Here is a 20,209-nt window from a genome sequence, read left to right on the forward strand (position 1 = left end):
AATATTAAATCTTTAAACTCTGCCATTAGCTTGTTTTATATAACTGTAAAAGCTTCTAACCTGAATGTATTTCATTTCTTAAGACCAATTAGTGAAGTGGGTACATGAAACATTCAAGAACTTATTTGATTTCTTAATGATTCATGCTTGAAATGTACTTTACACAGCATCAATACAGAAAAACGCTGTATAACAACCAGCATATTTGCACCTTCCCAGATGCCAACATAAATAAGAAAGCAGACATAAAACACATGATATAATTCTTCCACTCCATTCATTAATTTAAGTAGTGCTTGTGTGCACACAAAATTGTACGTGATGAAACATCTGAGAATAGAAATAAAAAGTTGAAGAGTGTAAAAAATCTGCATTGGAAGAGGGCACATCTTAATATGTGTCTTTCTTCCCAAGATCCACTGAAATTTATATTTTAACAAGTTTACATCACATCAATACTGAAAATTGAGAATGCCTGTCACAAAGAAAGGAGTAATGTTGAAGCATTTTTGCAAGGCAAAATGAAGATGGGATTAGTCCATCAGAGAAAGAAGAGAAGAAACTGCCCCACAGGAGATTAGAGTTAGAAAAGGTCTTTCCAGGTGCGCAGTCAACCAAAACAAAGGGTTGGGCAGGGATATGGGCAACTGATTAAAGAATAACAGCTGAACAGCTGGGAAGCTAAGGCCCTCCTCCCTCTGATTGGCATAGACAGAGCAGTTGGCAGAAGCAGTTTTTACCCAGAGGATAAAGTCAGAGAAATGAAGAAATGTTCTCTCAAGAAAGTAGAATACCTGACTGGAGAGAATGCCAAATGAAGACGTTAGAACTTGATAGAGAAGCAGAATGGAGCTTGAAGTAACGCCAGAGATCAAGTAAGAGGTAAAATGTGGGCCAGGCGAGGTGGCTCACGCAAGTAATCCCAGCACTCTGGGAGGCCAAGGCGGGCGGATCATGAGGTCAGGAGATCGAGACCATCCTGGATAACATACTACTAAAAATACAAAAATTAACCGGGTGTGGTGGTGCGTGCCTGTAATCCCAGCTACTCGGGAAGCTGAGGCAGGAGAATTGCTTAAACCCAGTAGGCGGAGGTTGTACGCCACTGCACTGCAGCGTAGCGACAGAGCTAGACTCCATCTCAAAAAAAAAAAAAAGACGTAGAATGTGGGGAGAGAGAAGAGGCAGCACCAGCAGAGAGAGGAAATATATTAAATTCTCCAACTCCTGAGCAAAGCCCTCCTTACTTTAACACTTACTGGTGTTCCTAGCCTGACCTCTGCTATATACACACATGCATATATGCACACATGTGCGCGCACACATACACACACACACAGCCTGAAGGAAAGTCTGCATGTCATTTGGTCAGCCTTTGGCCTCTCATACAGAATTCCAGGTCAGCCCTGTCATTTACACAAGAATTCTAGGAAGGAAACAGGCCTTTAAAACTGCAGTGGAAACCTATGCCAGTCATTACGGACTTTCCTAACTACAAACACACCACCAAGGATCACAAGGAAAACCAATACCATTAAGAATAACTAATCCTAGTGAAAACAGGGATGACTCAAGGAAAAGCAAAAAATATTTAAATAATCCTAAGTATTGTCCTCAGAGAATTTGAAAATATACTGCATCCAAAAAATTAGAAAGTCAGAAAGAAGAATGACATCTTAGAAATTAAAATGTGATTGCATACATAAACATGTGAAAAACTGGCTGAAAAATAATTGATAGAAACACAGTTGGTAATCTGGAAAGGAAGTCAAGGAATCTTCTAAAAATTAAGCATAAAATATCAAAACGGAGAATAAAACACAGAGATCGTGAAATAAAGAGGGTCAACCCAGGAATTTAAACATCTAACAAATATAAGTTCCAGAAAGAAACAGCAAATACAATGTGAGAGAAGAAATTATTAAGAAAACAATAGAAGACAACTTCCTTGAACTTAAGACACATGTACATATCCAAATTGAAAAGGTCCCCAGTATGTTAAACAGGATTAAGTAAGTATATTGGCCGTATTCTGGTAGAACTTTAGAATGCTGTTGTGGGTTGAACTGCATCCCCAAAAAGTATATGTTGAAGTATTAATCATCACTCCCTCTGACTGTGACCTTATTTGGAAATAGGGTCTTTGCAGATGTAATCAAGTTAAGTTGAGGTCATACTGAATCACCGTGGGCCCCAATCCAATTCAACTGGTGTCCTTATAAGAAGGGAAGGAGAGACACAGAAAAATACCTGAGGGACACACACAATGTGAAGATGGAGGCAGAGACTGGATTTATGCAGCTGCAAGCCAAAGAATGCCAAAGACTGTTAGCAAACCCCAGAAGCTAAGAGAAAGGCATGGAATGAATTCTTCCCTGGAGCCTTCAGAGAGAGCATGGTGCTGATGACACTTTGATTCCAGACTCCTAGTCTCCAAATTATGAGAAGGTAAAATTTCTGTTGTTTTGAGCTACACAGTTATGCTAATTTACGGCCAGCTGTAGAAACTACACTAATGTCAACAGTATGGAGAAAATGTCAAGTACTTCCAGAGAGAAAAGACGATTCCTAAAAAGAATCTGACCAGCATCAGACTTATCATCAGCATTGAATGCTAAAAGATAGAATACCTTTATAGATGAAAAATTTTGATAAAAGGACTTTATGTCCATCTAAACTAAAAATCAAATGTAATTCCCAAACAAAAACATTAGAAAAATATGTAAAGGCTCAGAAATTCTTCAATGAATCCACCATGAAAAATTTTAAAAAAGAGCAAATAGTTTTTAAATGTCTACATGGATATGAGAAACTATGGCAACTAAGTATGAACCTGAAGAAGAAAATAAAGTTAGAAACAAACGAAAAAAGATCCATGAGCTATTTCCATGGTTAGGAAATTCTCTCCTACTTGGAAAAGTTTTAATATCATAGTGCTACATTTTTGTCCTAAATGGTTATAGCAGAGCTATATAGATCATATTTAAACTTATAATGATAGTCCCCAGAAGGCTTATTTATTTTAGAAGGAAGGGATAAAAAATTGGATGGATGGATACATAGATAGATAGATAGATAGATAGATAGATAGATAGATAGATAGATAGATAGATAGATAGATAGATAGATAATCTGGCTTGCTTCACATGATGAAAGGAAAGCAAATAGTAGATAATATTACCAGCTGGTGAAAATTCTCTGAAGCTTAAAGATACTCAAAAACTTGTTTGAAAATAGACAATTTGCTGGATGCAGTGGTAGCCTCAGATATTCAGGAGGCTGAGTCAGGTGGATCACTTGAGTCCGGAAGTTTGAGGCTGTAGTGCACTATGATATGAATAGCCACTGCATCTAGCCTGGGCAACACAGCAAAACCCTGTCTCTAAAAACGAAAGAAGAGAAGAGAGGGGAGAGGGAAGAGGAAGAGGGGAAAGGGAAGTGGGAGAGGGGAGAGGGGATGGGAGAGGAAGGGAGGAGAGGGGAGGGGAGGAGAGGGGAGGGAAGGGGAGAAGAAGAGGAAAGGAGAAGGATAGGAAAGGGAGAGGAGGAGGAGAGGGATAGTAGTAGGAGAGGGAGAGGAAGAGGAGAGGGACAGGAGGAGGAGAGGGAGAGGAGGAGGAGAGAGAGAGGAGAGGAGACGGAGAGGAGAAGGAGAAGTGAAGAGAAGGAGGAGAAAAGAGGAGAGGTGAGAGGAGAGGACAGGGAGATGGAGGGGACAGGGAGGGGACAGGAAGATGGAGAGGAGAGGGAGAGGAGAAGGAGAAGGGGAAGGAGGAGAAGGAAGAAGAGAGGTGAGAGGAGAGGAGAGGAAAGGAGAGGGAGAGGGAGAGAAGAAGGAGAGGAGAAGAAGGAGGAGAGGAGAGGGAGAGGGAGAGAAGAAGGAGAGGAGAAGGAAGAGGAGAGGAGAAGAGAGGGAAGGGGAGGGGCGGGGAAGGAGAGGAGAAAGAGAGGAAAGAGGAGAGGAGAGGAAAAGAGAGGAGAGGAGGGGAGAGGAGAGGAAGAGGAGGGAGAGGAGGAGGAAGAAGGAGTGGAGGAGGAGGAGAGAGTGGAGGAGGACGAGGAGAGGAAAGAGGAGAGGAGAAGGATAAGGAGAACAGGAGAGGAGAGGAAAAGAAAGGAAGACAGAAAATAGATAATTTTCACTAGCCACACCAAAAACATTTACCAATTTAGATAAAAACTCACGCTGCAGTTTTATAGAAATAGTAACAGCTACAAGGCAACCTTAAACAATCAATTTCACCACTGCTTAAATTTCCCTAGTAAATGTTTTCCTAATATTCATGATAAGTTTCTCTTTCCCAAGCATGCAATATCTCTGTTTATGTCCTTCACACACAGCAATGCAATTGCACTTCTGTCTCATCTGAAGGACAGACGGCCTCAACTCTGCCAAGCAGCGCATAGTTTTATAAATACTTAATCCTGCACCATGATCAAATCCTGGCAAGATTTTCATCCTTTTCTGGCTGCTTCACACATAAACTGGGTTTGCTCTAAACATTCAAAAATCAAACAGAAGACAATACTACTTCTATGTTATTTTCTAAGCAACAAAAATAACAAAAATTATAAACTTCAGTGTTTCTCAAAACATGTTACAAAACAAGTTTCCACTGACATTTAAACAAATTGGGGAGGAGATTGGGATTTATCTGCCCTTCAGGAATCAGGTACATTAGGTGAAATTGACCATCAAATAAGTGTTGTTGCTATGAAGATGACTTACACAAAGAAGCGCTCAATGAATATTTTTCTAATGATGCCAGTGAAAATTTAGTTCAATGGCAGCACCTCTGTTATTAACAATGCAGCCTTTTTATTAGTGACTTCAGAGAAATCTCATCCACCACCAGAATCTCTTGTAAGCTGCTGATGGAACACATTCCTCTATAGCCAGCATGTATATATACACATATATATGCGCTATATATATATATATGCTGTCTCTCTATATATATTCTGGTGTGTGTGTGTGTGTATATATGTGTATATATATATTTGTATATATGTATATATGTGTATATGTATATATATAGCCTGTATATATATACACACACACACATACACATACACATACACATACACATACACATAGTGTGTCAAAATGTGAACTAGAATGTATTCTTGGGATTAGCAGTTATTCTCTGCCCCACCTGTCTCTCAATAAGGAAAAGCTAACACATTTACTACAGTTAGCCATTCTTCTGGCCTATAGCATTAACTCCAACTATGTACTTTAACACAAAGGGTCACTTTAAAGTTTAAAATATTTTTTAAAATACTTGTTCCTATTTCACTTTTAAGTTGGAATGCAATTGAGATACACCTTAAGGATACACTGTCAGCAAGTAAGTATATGGATCCCTTAAATAACTAATAAGAGAGAGAATGGGTTGTTATCAATGCATTTATCTTTTGTAGAGCTCTGCCTAGAGATAACCAGTCCTCTAAAATGAGCTATCTTTATCCACAATTTTTTTTATTATTAGGCAACTGTCTAATTAGGTTTATAAATCTAGGAAATTCTCTGGATATGACAAGTCTTTGCAGTGATTTTAAGATGTAATCAAAATCTATTTCTAATTATTATTAAATATTGCTTATTATGTAAAAATGTTTTAATTAGATGGAATTACTGATGGTATCTGCCAGACCAAAATCTCTGAGAATACATACAATGCAGTGATAGGTGCCATGGAGAAAAATGCTTAGCTAGATACACTGACAGGTAGGGGGGAAAGGCAATGGAAAGTGTAAGCACTAATTAGAAAACCTGGTTGGTTGTCAAGCTCTACTGTACAGCCCAGGTGGAACACAGGAGAGTGGAATGACAGGGGCAGAGAATGGCACATTTCCTGTATCATGTCAAAGGACCCAAAATAAATCTGTACTGAAGCACTAGTGTACATAAACAGGAAGAACATTAAATACATTAAACGCATCTTTCCTGTTTGGCACTCAAATTATAGCAGGTGAATCCTCAATTAATCCTTACATTGAATAATGCATGTAATTTTTATGGGTTATTGAAGAACTAGTATTGGCACACTTGACTAGTCATCTGGAAAAAATAAAGTTGATTCCATATACCTTATAACTAAATGTATCCCAGATAGCTCACAATTTTGAACAGCAACTCCCAAAACACAGACAAAACAAAACTATGAAAATTATCCATGAGAATTCAAAAAACATCTTAGACTGATAAGGGTTATTCCAAAGATGAAAGAAAACCTAAAAAGCCTAAAAGAAAATTTTAAAATATTGCATGCCAAAAAATAACTAAAAGTTCAAATGACAAATGGCAAGAAAAAAAAAATTGGTGGGCACAGTGGTTCACACCTGTAATCCCCACAATTTGGGAGGTCAAGGCGGGTGGACTGATTGAGCCCAGAAATTTGAGACCAGCCTGGGTAACATGGCAAAAACTCTTTATAACAAAATACAAAAATTAGCCAGGTGTGGCAGCACCTGCCTGTAGTCCCAGCTACTCAGGAGGCTGAGATGGGAGGGTCACTTGAGCCCAGGGGGGTTGAGGCTGTAGCCAGCCATGATTGTGCCACTGCACTCTACCCTGGGCGATGGAGTAAGACTCTCTCTCAAAAAAAAAAAAAAAAAAAATCAGAAAAGAGAAAAAAAATTGTTACTTATAGGCAAAGAGATCATTTTCTTAATATCTAAATGGTTATACGAATTATTAAGAAAAAACCCATTAGGATAAATAAGGAAAGCACAAGAAGTGACAGCTCACAGAAAAGGAAATACCAATCATATAATGTTTTTTTCCCTCACTCATAAAAAAGAGAAGTACACATTAAAACTATAAAAATATTTTTACTTACAAGATTGGCAAAAATCTAACACACTGCATTATCAAGAAGAAAGATATTCTCCTACATTGCTGGTGGAGTGTAAACTGAACAGTCTCTACAGAGGGCAGCATCTGTCAAAAGTGAAATAACCCAGAAATTCCACTCCTAGGTATTTACCTTATTCACATGTGCAAAATGATTGAAAACAACATAAATATTCAATAGTGAGGTTAAATCTATTTTAATAGTCATGCAATGGGATGTTATGCAGCCAAAGAGAAGAATTAGATACTCATTCATTTATTTGTATTCATTTATTTTATTCATGTGATAAATATACATTGAGTGCCTACTGTGCTGTAGACAAGATCAGGCTTTAGAATTTTATAACAGGTAGGGTACTTAGTTTTATTCTGCTTTATTCCTTCTGTACATGTTATGTCTACCCCTAACATACTGGAAATTAATCGAGGGTAGAAAATGTGGTTTGACACATTGCATTTCCTCCAAAACTAGAATAATGCCTTTCAGATAATGAGGAATCGCTATAAATCAGTTGAGTTAATAAATATGTGAAAAGCTGTATGATATTATCCTATTTTATAACTTACTCAGATTTAATTTTTTTAAGTAGTATTGGAGTTTTTAAAAACTGTGATCACTGGGGTGTATGATGTCAAGCTCTTTCTGAAATCAACCACAATACCTTAGATAGATTAAAATAGGTATGTTTATTTAATAGAGACTTAATCTCTCTTCTTAAAGGGTTAACATTTTCTACATGTACAAATCTTTCGGGACCAGTTGGCTTGAAAATTGATGTTTATTATTCAAACCATTTGTAAAAGATATTTTACGGAATTTCCACTTGGAAAATAGATTATGTTGCCAACAAAGTACCCAGCATTAATCCCCCCAAATCATTTGAAGATTATGAAACACATGGAACAAAATTCCTTTTTGAGTGCAATAATATGGAAGTAATTCTTGGATGCTTTTTCTCAAAGTTCTATATTTCTACTATGTGCTATTTTACTTTAAATAAATGAATAAACTGAGGAACAGCATTTGACCAAGTGCATTAAAAAAGTTCACATAGCCTTAATGGCCTGAACATTTCTCAAATTTCTGTGAATACCATGGTGTGCATTTACTGCAGAGTTCTCTATCCTTACTTGCTCCCATCATCACCCTTAATTTAGCTCATTGAGGGCAGAGGATGATAAAGATGTTTATCCCTTACATTCCAGTTAGCCCCCCTGCATGTAATGACTTTGCTGGGGAAGTCGCATTTATGATCACTTAAAAGCTTGTATCTTATCAATTTCAAGTCCTACATCTTAGAAGACAGTGTAGCAATGGAGGTAAATATGAGTAATTTCTACATATAAAAAGACATTCAAAAGCACTTTAGCCTTTAAAAGTTTAAAACGTTTTATCAGAAAAATCTGACACGATATACATGATATATTCACAAATGATCACAGTTTCAGTTTTTAAAACTTCTGAAGTTTTATCAGAAAAATTTGACATGACACAGTAAACTCACAAAGGATCATTGCCTCAAAACATTAATGGCAACAGATAAAGTTACAGCAAACTTCTGGAGCAATCCAGGGAAAGGAGAAAAAGCAATAGATGATAGGAAGTATTCTTTTTCTATAAAGGGCTTCCCCAAAACCCTTATAACTCAGTTCACTAGCTCTTCACCTTCTTTTTACTTTATTTGAAAATTCTATATATTTGTTTCATGTATAGCTTAAATTACCACCTTGATCCATAATGCATATCTTAATGGTATAAAACAGGTAATGCATCTGCTTAAACTGATTTGTGACAGCAGAGCAGAGATTTGTGATAGCAGAGGTTAATGCCTACTAGCGTGTCAGTGCAGAAGGGATTCAGATCCTGGCTCAGCCCCTGCCCACCTGTGTGACCTTCAGAAAGCTGCTAAACCCTGATAATGTCATTTCCCCATCTATAAAATGGAGCTAAGAATTATGTCCGCATCATGGATTTTACTAGATTTTCCAACACTCAGTAAATGCTTGCTGCTCTCAGCAAGGCAAACACTGACTTAGAGAGTGCTTTTGCTGATTTTTACTACCTTTTGTATTCCATGTACAAATAAGAAAGAGAACGAAGTATTTTTGATGCTAGATGAGTTGAGCTACTGTACTTGAGAGCAATTTACAAATCATAAAATGTTATGTAAATATGACTATAATTGATCTTTACATTGACAGCAATGTGTTTACCAACTTGTAAATGCACTGAAAATCTGTCTTGTAAACAAAGTACTCTCTTGACTTTGTTGCATTTTAAATATGCACATCCCTTGTTCTCTTTAATACTAAAAATTCTTGCATATTTGAATTCTGCTAAACTTTAGTGCCTCTATGTGTTTTTAAAGAATTGCTGAAACACAGAAATAATTTTGCACCTGAGTTGTAAAATGTCAGACAGATCCCCACCCAACAAAGTTTATGGGAGGCCATTGTTTTGGTCTAGCCTCCTGCACTAGGCCCCAGCAGACCAGGCCAGAATGGAGTCATTCATGCTAAGTGTCACATGATCAAACAGAACTCTGAAATGGGCCGCTTATCCAAGAAAACAGGAGATGCATGGCAATCAGTTGAAAGGGGCCTAGTTTGGCACGATATTTTAACCCTTTAAGGAAGGGAACTTTGAAAAGGCCAATTTGCTTCTTGTTCCATGTTTCTACTTTCTTCAGCCCTTTTCTGCCTAAAAAGCAACTGAGGAGGTGCTGCTTTATTCTAGAATGGAATCGTTAAGTAGACTGAAGCCAGTTGACTAGGCTATTTAGCTGATGGCTAAATTTTCGTGGGGTTGGATCCCACCAATCTAGGAAGGAGTTAGCTCAATTAAAGTGATTGATTTGCGTTCAACTGATGTAAGATAAGATCTTGCAGTCCTTACTTTTAGTTAACATAAATTAAGTATGTTTTCCTTACTTAGGGCTTTCAAGGTTCTTGGTCTGACTTAATCTAAATTTCTAGTTTCATGTTGAAAGTATTAATGAGTGTAGTAGAGACAGGGTTGACATGGTAATAGTGGCAGATAAAAGGCAATTAGATCTTCAAATTAAATTTGTTATAATTTTGTCTTTTGACTCCAGTAAGCCAAATGTCCATCGTTCTAGTTTATATGTTAGGACTTCCTAAGATAGGACTTCCAGGGCAACATGATAAAGCATAAACTTCATACTCAAAGAAACCTGGATTTCATTTATTTATTTATTTATTTTAGAAACAGGGTCTGGCTCTGTCACCCAGGCTGGAGTGTAGTGGTGGGAACATAGCTCACCGAAGCCAGGAACTCCTGGGCAGAAAAGATCTCCCACTTAAGCTCCTAAGTAGCTAGGACTACAGGTGTGCACCACCACGCCCAGCTAATTTTGTTTTTGTTTTTGTTTTGTAGAGACAGGGTCTCACTATGTTACCCAGGCTGGTCTCAAACTCCTGGCCTCAAACCGTCCTCTCACTTTGGCCTCCCAAAGTGCTGGGATTGTAGGCATGAGCTATTGTCCCTGGCTGAAACTTGGATTTCAAACCCAACTCAAATACTTATTAATTGGACAAGTTACTTAACCTTTCACTATCTGTGAAACACCTAGCCTATGGATTACTGTCAGTCAACAAACACTTATTCATCTGCTTAGTCAAGAACAAACACTTTCAGGCTCCAGTGGTGAAGAAAGGAAAGTCCCTCTTTTTATAGCTTACATTCTAAAGGGGGGTGGGGCAAATAACAAAGAAGCAATAAATAAACAAACAAGCTGCTTTCAAATAGGGACAAGAGCTAAGAGGAAAATGAAATGGTCTAAGATGATAAGGAGCAGGAAGAAGCTGAGACACTGCATGGGGGCGCGGGTGTTCAGGAATACTTCACCGAGCACTTATATTTTGAGCTGAGATCTGACTGATGGGAAGAAACCAGCAAGTGACAATCTCCAGGAAGAGGATCCAAACAGAGGGAATGGCGTATGCAAATGTCCTCAGGTGAGGAAATGCCTGAAGCAGATGAGAGATTCAGAAAGAAGGTCAGTGTGGTTGGAGCAGAGTTGGAGGAGATGGAGGGTGATGGGAAAAGATCAGACTAGATGCAGCTCAGATGAGGAAGAGCTTTTGTAAGTGCAATGGGGAGTTGTCAGTGGATGAGTGACATGCTCTGGTTTACATGTTAAGATCCTCTAACAACTGTGCACGCAATGGATTGCAGTGGCACATTTAGTAAGGACACTCTTCTGTTATCCATGTCCGATGATGGTGGATTTGGACAAGGCTGACACAAAAGAAAGAAAAAGAGAGATTCTGGAAATGGGTCTGACAGAATTTGCTGCTGTGTTTAATGAGAGTAAACAAAAGGGCAGAATCCATTGTGACACCTAAGGTTTTAAAAGAGTACTAACTGCAAAAGAGTTCTTTTTCAAGTAGCACAGAAATCTGCCTCTTGCAGCTGCCATATATGAGCTATAATTCTGTCTTTGGGAACCTGTTTAAAAAAAAAAAAAACAGCCCATTCTAACCTTCAAAAGTTTAAAAATAATTACTGTGTTCCTCCTCAGATTTCGTTTCTTTGTCTAAATATTTCAAATGTTTTCAAACACTAAAGTGAGGTGATTTTAGATCCCTTGACAACTGTGAGGGTTCACTTCTGAATGTGTTCGACTTTGGTTCTCTGTTTCTATGACCAGCATCCAACAATCACCAAAAAGCATACAGTCTAATCATCATTAAGCAGAATCTGCTTTTCACCTTCATCCTAGGTAACAACTTTCTATTAATTTCTTTTAACTTTATAGTTGCCCGTCAAAATCTAATATGGGAGACAAGAACAGTGCCTGTGATGATGTAAGTTAGAATGAAATGAGACTGTATCAGGCTGTTCTTGTGTTGCTAAAAAGAAATACCTGGTGCTGGATAATTGATAAAGAAAAGAGTTTTAACTGGCTCATCATTCTGCGGGCCATACAGGCATGGCCTCTGCACCTGTCCGGCTTCTGGTGAGGCCTCAGGAAGCTTCCACTCTTGGTGGAAGGCACAGGGAGAGCAGACGGGGTCACGTGGCAATGGCAGGAGCAAGGAGTGGGGGCAAGTCCCAAACTTATGAACAACTAGATCTCACGGGAACTCACGAAGTAAGAACTCACTTATCACCAAGGGGATGGTGCTAAACCATTCATGAGAGATCTGCCCCCATGATCCAATCACCTCCCACCAGACCCCACCTCCAACATTGGAATCCCATTTCCACATGAGATTTGGAGGGGACAAACATCTAAACCATATCACAGACTCTAAGGAAGGCATACGTGGACCAATGGGGGAGAGTTCAGATTTGGATGTAGGAGCCAAGGATGGTTATGGAGGAATTTGAACAGAAAAAAAAGTTGAGTAATGGGAAAGATGCTGAGGAGTGGCAGTGGTGGGAACTGGAGAAAGCTAGTGTGAGCCATGTGGGGGCATCTTAGATGTAACAGTGAAATCTAGCCTTAGAGTGTTAGGTAAAGGGATGTTGCTGAAGGTTGAGGAAATAGTGTTGATTTTTTAAACCAAAAGAAATAATTTCACTTCAGAAAGACTACTCTGGTATCAGGCTTATTTAAATAAGGGAAGACAGAAGGAGATAATATTAATTTCTTGCAGTGGTCCAAGAAGAAAGTAATGAAGGGTTAATGAGGCCACAATGGGGAGAAGGGGAGGGGAGAAACGAATGCAGAGGGAGACTGGGGATAGAATTTCCAGAGCTTTAACTGTTCAGATGGAAGGGACCAACAAGGAAAATGAAGAAGGCATGCCTTCTCACCAAGAGAAAACTGAGATTGACACAGAAACCTCACTCTTCACGTATCTGGATTATATACTTCCATATAATTATTTTTAGACTTATCACACATATCTTTATAGCATGCAAAAAGAAACTAAAATTTCCTCTTAAATTATAATGTTTTGGCCACTATGGAAATGGTAGGAAATGAAATCTTATTACTTAGAAATAAAAGATGTATTTAGACTAATATAGTTTCAGTAACTATATTAAGCCCCCAAATCTGCAATTCTATGCATGAACTGATTGGATTACACAATGCGTATCACTGAAGTCAGAATTCAGAAAGCAGTCACAATATGGAATTTCACTTGTGGCTCCAAGTTTTTCTCTCAATGTATACATATGATCAACAACATGCCCGCTATGCCCTGTGTAGGGCCAACTGGCATTTCCCCGCCTTGCGTTTGCTAAATTTGAGGAGTGGAGGAGGAGGAACAAGAGGAGTGAGGAGAGAGAAAGGAGGAAAAAGGGGAGAGACTGCCTTAATACGTGAAATACAGAAAAATACTTAGCAGCTAAGACAGTGTATTCCTATGTAAAAATTAACACCATCATGTTTCTTTGCTTTTCCTTTGGATTTTATCTTTTAATGGTTAATGTGTTTCCTAACTGATTTGACCCAAATAAAAATACATTTACTGCTGTTTCATTATAACTTGAAAGTAATATCAGAAATTACATAAAAGTGTCAAGAAGAAACCAGATCCACACATCGTCCATCCACCACTCAGAGATAATCAATGTTAAAATTTCATTTATCTCTCTGAACACTTTCCTCTGTGTATCCTTTTAAAATAAAAATTAGGTTCTCTTTCTTTATTTCTCCTTCTTTACTTTTATGTGTCCTTCTTTATTCTTGATACGATACAATTGTGATCTCTTCCTCTTCTTGTACCTCTTCATTTCCCCTCCCACACCATTCAGTTCTAAAATCTTTAGAAGGAGCGCAGCACAGTAAGTGTCTGTGCTGGGTAAGATGTGCAAAGGAGCCATGGCGCTCCAGAATGTGGAGGCCCAAAAGGGAGTGGAAGGTCTATGTAGCAGGACTGCCTGCAGAGAATCAGTACTCAAGTGGGGTGAGGAGGGTGTCCATGCGAGGAGCAGCCTGGTTACAGGCAAGGAGTGTATCCATGCAAAGGAGTGGCCCAGGATAGAGAGGTAGAGGCCAAGCCAGGTGAAGAAGATCCCCTGCAGAGCAGCAGCCTGACCTAGCACCAGCCCAAGGGAGGTGCTATGTTTTGATTGTGTCCCTCGAAGTTCGTGTGTTAGAAACTTAATCCTCAATACAACAGAGGTGAGAGGTGGGACTTTTAAGAGGGCAGAGCCCTTGTGAATGAATTGATACTGTTATGAGTGGGTTAATTATCCCAGGGGTGGGTTTCTAATAAAAATGTGAGTTTAACCCCTCTCCTTTTACTCTCTCTCTTTTCCTCTCTTGCTTTCCACCTTCTGCCTTCCCCATGGGACGATGCAGCAAGAAGGCCCTCACCAGATGCAAGCCTCTCCATTCTGGACTTCCCAGCCTCCAGAACTGTAAAAAACAAATCTCTATTCTTGATAAATTGCTCAGTCTCAAGCACTGTTATAGCAGCACAAAACACAGTAAGCACAAAACAGACTAAGACCGGAGATGAGGACGACGTCCCTCCATAGGAGGGTAGCAGAGGCCAAACTGCAAAAGGACAGCATACTTGTGGGGTGTGGCCCACCAAGGGGCATCCCAGCTCATGTGGGCTCTGAGGTGAGGAGGGTATGTGCAAAGAATGGTTCCAGGTGTGGAAACATTAAAGTTATTAGTTTATTTGAGGAGAACTGGCATCTTTATCCATGGAATTTTCCAATCAAGAAATTATTTGTTTCTCTATTTATTAAAATCTTTTATATCCTTTAATATAGTAAAATTTTATTCTCTCATATTAAGTTTACTCTTAGATGTTTAATGTTTTTGTTGCTATTGATAATGATGTCCTTTTCACATTATGTTCTCTTTTGTGGAATACAGGAAGTCTATTAAGTATAATACTCATTTATAATTAATTACCTAAGTCAACTGTATTATTAGTCTATTAGTTCTACTAATTTTCAATTGATCCTCTTGGGTTATAACTGCCTTTCAATGTATTGAAATTAAAATTGGGGCTGTCACTAAATTTTGTTAATATAAAAGAACCTAGGTCAAACTGCAAACAGAAAGAAATGAATAAAAACATTTTAAATGGTCATTCATCAGTTAAGTCATTTATTCATTTCTCACATATTTGTTGAGGTATGCTATAACCCTGGCCAAATTACATAACCTATAAAACTCTCTGTTTTCTTAACTATAAAATGTAAATAATTAACCTAAGGACTAAATGCTAAATGAGATAATGCATATAAATTGCTGGCATTGCACATGGTAAGTACTCAGTAAATGTTAACAGTGATGATGACTGGTAAAGAAATATGCTATAAACTGTCGTTCCCAATGCCTGCAGAGCCACCATTAGTTGAGAGGATGATCAAGCTCTTCCTTTCTTTGTTCAGTACAGCCAAGTGTGCATTTCTTCTCCTTTCCCCTCCACCATTGGGGGAATGACCCTAATTAACTTATTAACTTTCTCTCTCTCTCTCTTTCTCTCTCTCTCTCTCTCTGCTTACCTCCCTTTAGCTGTAATTCCCTTGCCTTCAATTTCATTTGTAATTTCTGAAGCCTTCTATATATAATAGGCCCCCAATAAATACTGATGGACTTCAAACAAAATTGGAAAACTACAAGACCCTCAAAAAGTTCTACGTCATATGAAGGTATTAATAAGTCAGGTCACTTAATAGACAAGACAATTCCATAATGAAATCTGAGGTAACAATTAACTAAAATTCTGTAAAATCTGACTGAGCCATATTAAAGTTCCATATGCAATAATATTAAATTTAAGATTTTTAATATAATGATTATGTCCTCCTCCCAAAAAGTATATGCAACATTCGGAATCATTTGCTGATGGCTGCTCTTCAATTTCACAGAAAACATACCTGTTTTCATATTAAGTTGTAAATTGGGAAGCTACTTGTGGTGCCCATTAGCCAAAAACCTAATTTCTTCCAGAAATGTAAAAATAAGCAAAACTCAAACCATGACTTACCCACTTCAGCCAAAGTTCTGATACAGGATTCCACCGAGGCTTTCTGTGATGGGTTTGGCCAGGTGCAATTGTAAATTCTGAAGGCAGATTGCAGTAGCTGAATAAAAACTGGCTGATGTGTCTAAAACCAGAAAGAAGGTAGGCAAAAAGAGATGCTAAACTATTAACAGCCCTGATGTAGCATCTATGCATTATCAGCAAGGTTCACGAAAATAACCTAAAATACAATCTTTCAAGTTTCAGTGCTAGCTAATAAATATCTCATTTGTCAAACATTCATTAGGTACTCTCTTCATGAGAGGCAACATGCTACACACTATAGAAAATGGATTATTTTCATTTTAATTATATTCTAAACCAGAAAAATATGCCATTTCCTGAAGCCAATGACATGAATATTTTTTATAATCCATGGTTTATTCCCATGTGCAAATAAGCAGGTGTTTCTGGGTTGGTTGGTTTGTTTTGGTTTCATATGATGGGCAAGTAGAGGAGACAACCATTTTGAACTACAGAAACAATTTCCTGTGGTTCTATCTAATGGTTTAAAATTTTTCCCTAAAGAAAGTATAATTGAAATGATATTTTAGAAGAGTAATACACAATCACTGTAGAATATCTGTGGACCACAGAAATGTAAATCATCAAGAATCCTACAACACAGAGATACAGTATCAATATTTAAAGACATTTACTCCCTGAGTTTTTTGATGCATGTATGTTTATATATTCTTTACACAAACAAATTTGGATGATACTATAATGGAATTCAGTGGCCTAATATTACTTCATGTTTATTTTCTTGGTCATCAATTTTTCCTTTAAAATATGATTTTTAATTGCTATATAATAGACCATCCTACAGATACATCATAATTTATTTAGCTTTTCCTCCTTTTAAGGATGTTTAATTGATTAAATTTTTAGTATTATAAATACTCAGATTAAAAGTTTTATTATATAAACCTTTGTTAATTCTATTTGGATAAGTATAACTTCAGGGGCAAAATGTCTATCATTTAAAGAATTAACTGTGCAGTTATTTCAACACTTGGCAAACAATCAACATACAGATACGAAAGCTCTTAGTCTGCTTAGAGAAAGAGGAAAAATAATTCAATTTAAAGATGAGGTCTCTTTATTTAAAATAAAGTTTGGTAAACTCAGAAAGAGGCATAATAGTAAATAATATAAGAGAAGAACAAACATTTCAAGTGTAGGAAATAACTTTCTGAGCAGAAAAAATTTCCCCTACTCAAATAAGAGAAACTCTTTGCAACAGAATGCTTTGCAATTGTTTGACTTACCTGGAGGCTGGTACTATTGTCTGAAAAGGGGGAATTAAAGAAGCCGCTCACAATATTCATTATTGACTCAGTAACACACTTTTCCAAAAAGATGTCTGCATGTTTCCTGTCTGTAGTTGTGTTGCAAACCTGGAGAGAAAAACAAAACAACTCAGTATGTTTTATCATATTTTTAAACTACAACTCAGTATTGGAACCACCTAAAAATTGTCCTGAAATAGTTGTCAATAACATTTCTTCTGTTTTTTAAAGTTGCTTAGAAGAGAAGCATTTCAGCCTGAAATCATGCAAACTGTATCATTCTTCAGTAGCTTCTCCATCAAGTTAGCCTGTCATTTCAGCCTTGAAACCAAAATTCTTTCACAGACCCCCAGCCTCTTCTTCCTAATTTGCTTCTCCCTTCTCTGGTACACCAACCTTTCCCTCAGCCTCCAAGTTTGGCTTTGCTGGAGAACACTTTTCCACTCAATGTAAGGTGACCAAAGATGAAACAGTCATTCTAAGTATAAGAAAGGTGATTAATGGCAGTTAGTAATTCCAGACATTTTCACTCCTAACCCTCACTCAAATTGGAGGACACAAACACAGAACGCATCTGGACAGGAAAACAGATAGGTAGGAGAAGATAAATCAAAATCCTCCCAATAATTTCGACGTTTTTATCCATGGATTATCTGAGAAGCATGGAAGTATAGGTTTGCATGCATTCTTCTCAGAGTGGACTCAGCCAAAGAGACAATGCTGAAGCTGGAGAAAGACCAGAAAAGAGCAGCCCTGGTTCCTGCTCTGATCTTTACATCTGATGAAATGAGGCAGTAATTGGTCATTTTGCATTTTGCTGTAAATTTCAACATCAGCATGATCAAATTGCAAAAGCTAAGATACCTAATTAAAAACACACGAAAAAAAGTTGGCTGGTGAAAAGACAGAAAAACATAGAGATAAAAAGAAAAAGAAGTGGGAGTGGTGGACAGAGAATGTGAGAAAAGACTGAAAAACTGCAGCAGAGAAAGTTTAAATTTTCACAAAATTGTGGTGGGTAATATGGGGGCCAGATGTTCCAGACGTTCTTAGACCATCCAAATTTTTATGTAATTTTTAAAAATTTTCAATAAGTTGCTTAACCAAAAGAGTAAGTCAATGTCACTTAATCTGATATTGTTTAAAAAGCTTTCACACAAATTCATAAAAGAGAAAATTTCTCTTCTCAAACCATGTGTCCCGGGGCTTTTGTTCTGGGATCTGGGAACACTAATGCCAGCATTTGCCAAATGGAGGTGGGAGAAAGAGAACATTTTGCGTCGAAGTCACTTCCCATCTGAGCAGTTCGCTTTTTCCTCATCTATTAATTGACCCCTACCTGACTTTGTTTTTAAAGATTTTTAGTGTATCTAATTTCATAGGGTAATTGCAGGCACAGTGCAATTAACGGAAATAAATTACATCGAATTATGTAATCTTCTAGTTATTGCTCCAGCATATAACTTAGTGCCTGGCACACACAAGATGTTCAACAAACGTTTGTGAAATGAATGAATAATTTAGTAAATTTTTAAATGAAAGAGGGATAAAGGACTCTTATTTTGTTTTAGGTTAACTTTAGGTTGGGCTATATTCCTGGAGCATCTAACCTAGGATTAAAATTTAATTTAATTTACATGGTCCCAGATCTAATATAAAATTGATCTTTCTATGATGGATAAGAATTAGGATTTACTTCTTTTAGCATCTTCCTAACACTTGCTTTACAGTGAAACCTTCTGACACATAGGTTAAAAATATAATAAAGTTGAAGACGTAGCAGACCAATTCCATCACAACCAAAACAAAAGACCTCCCTCATTCAGCGACATTTCAAGGAATTATGTGGGGCTCTCCAGAGTCATTAGAGTATACCACACTGCATTTTCTGCAACTGGACACTTGCCAAAAAACCACCCAGAAATTTGCTTTTTAGTCAGTGGATTAATAAAAATAATCTATTTCTGGATCAAGACTTTCTTCAAAATCCTGGGTTACGAAAAGTCTGTGTTTTACAAAGTTACGTGGAATCTATTACTCACTTCATTTAAACAAGAAATTCAAATAATTTTTCAAGATGTTTTTTCTGTTCCCTATGAATGATAACATTTCACCTTGCATCTTATAATATCATGGATAGCCAAGAAATGTAGGAAGCACTTATGAAAATCTTTAAAAATTTTTCAGGAAAAAGAACCTCATACATATGAACATCTCTTTATTTTCTTTTATTTTTATTTATTTTCTCTTTACAATAAAGATTGGACATGGCTCAAATAAAATTACATCATATCAAATTATATTTTTATGTGTAATACATACAGTTTAAAAGTTTTAATCCATTTGCACATATTATTCACATAACATTCTTTCCTATAAAATGCTTTCATGTACTGCCATTATTTAAATACTTATTTTAAAAGGCTATATTTATTCCATCATTCTAATGCACCATCATGCTTTAATCCATTTTTGGAATGAGTTGAGGTACACATTAGCAATATTACAAATCATTTTCTTATCTTCTTAGTTATTTCCTTCTTGTTCATCTTTTATGATGTATTTTTTTTTGGCTATTACAAAGAATTGTGCAAAATTACTGCATTTACTTTCAGATTTTTTTGGCATATTTCAGCAAAAGAGGAGTCAACAGATGAGGGTATGTAGACAGTTTTATACTGCTGGGCTGATCCTCTAAAATAATAAATTTACAATACTGTCAGCAAACTATCCACAGATACACAGGATGTTCCCTTATTACCACCAAATAGCTTTTGCTTTGGGGCTCTGGTTGTATTCATCTAATATGAGGTTCTTGCAGGAGATTATAAAGTGGAAGAGAAAGAAGTCAGGCACCTACTCTACCTCTGCCTCCATCCCCATCTCCCTCTCCTTGTAGGGGCTTCTGTGTTCTGGATACAGCTGCTACTGAAGCCCTTCCTCCACATCTCCAAGCTGTCCCCAGGATCTAGTAATAGTGCCTGCTCCACGTACCTTCAGGGTCTAGAGGTGGTGAAATCCCTCAGTACTCTCCTATCCCTTCTTGTTAAATCTGCCTTTGTTTCTTGAATTGTGCCATGTGTTTCCT

General features: G+C 37.4%; 1 protein-coding gene across 2 annotated transcripts in view; it reads right to left on the bottom strand.

Moving 5' to 3' along the window:
- ITPR2 (inositol 1,4,5-trisphosphate receptor type 2) overlaps window positions 1-20,209 on the bottom strand; it is a 495,598-nt gene that overhangs the window by 226,101 nt on the left and 249,288 nt on the right. For both annotated transcript variants that reach the window (XM_028829349.2, XM_028829352.2), the window contains exons 33-34: window positions 17,101-17,229; window positions 15,794-15,914 (exon numbers count right to left, since the gene is read on the bottom strand). In XM_028829349.2, coding sequence (XP_028685182.1) covers window positions 15,794-15,914; window positions 17,101-17,229 — 250 coding nt within the window. The remainder of the gene's footprint in view (window positions 1-15,793; window positions 15,915-17,100; window positions 17,230-20,209) is intronic.

Source organism: Macaca mulatta, chromosome 11 (assembly GCF_049350105.2).
Source record: "Macaca mulatta isolate MMU2019108-1 chromosome 11, T2T-MMU8v2.0, whole genome shotgun sequence".
NCBI classification, from domain to species: domain Eukaryota; kingdom Metazoa; phylum Chordata; class Mammalia; order Primates; family Cercopithecidae; genus Macaca; species Macaca mulatta.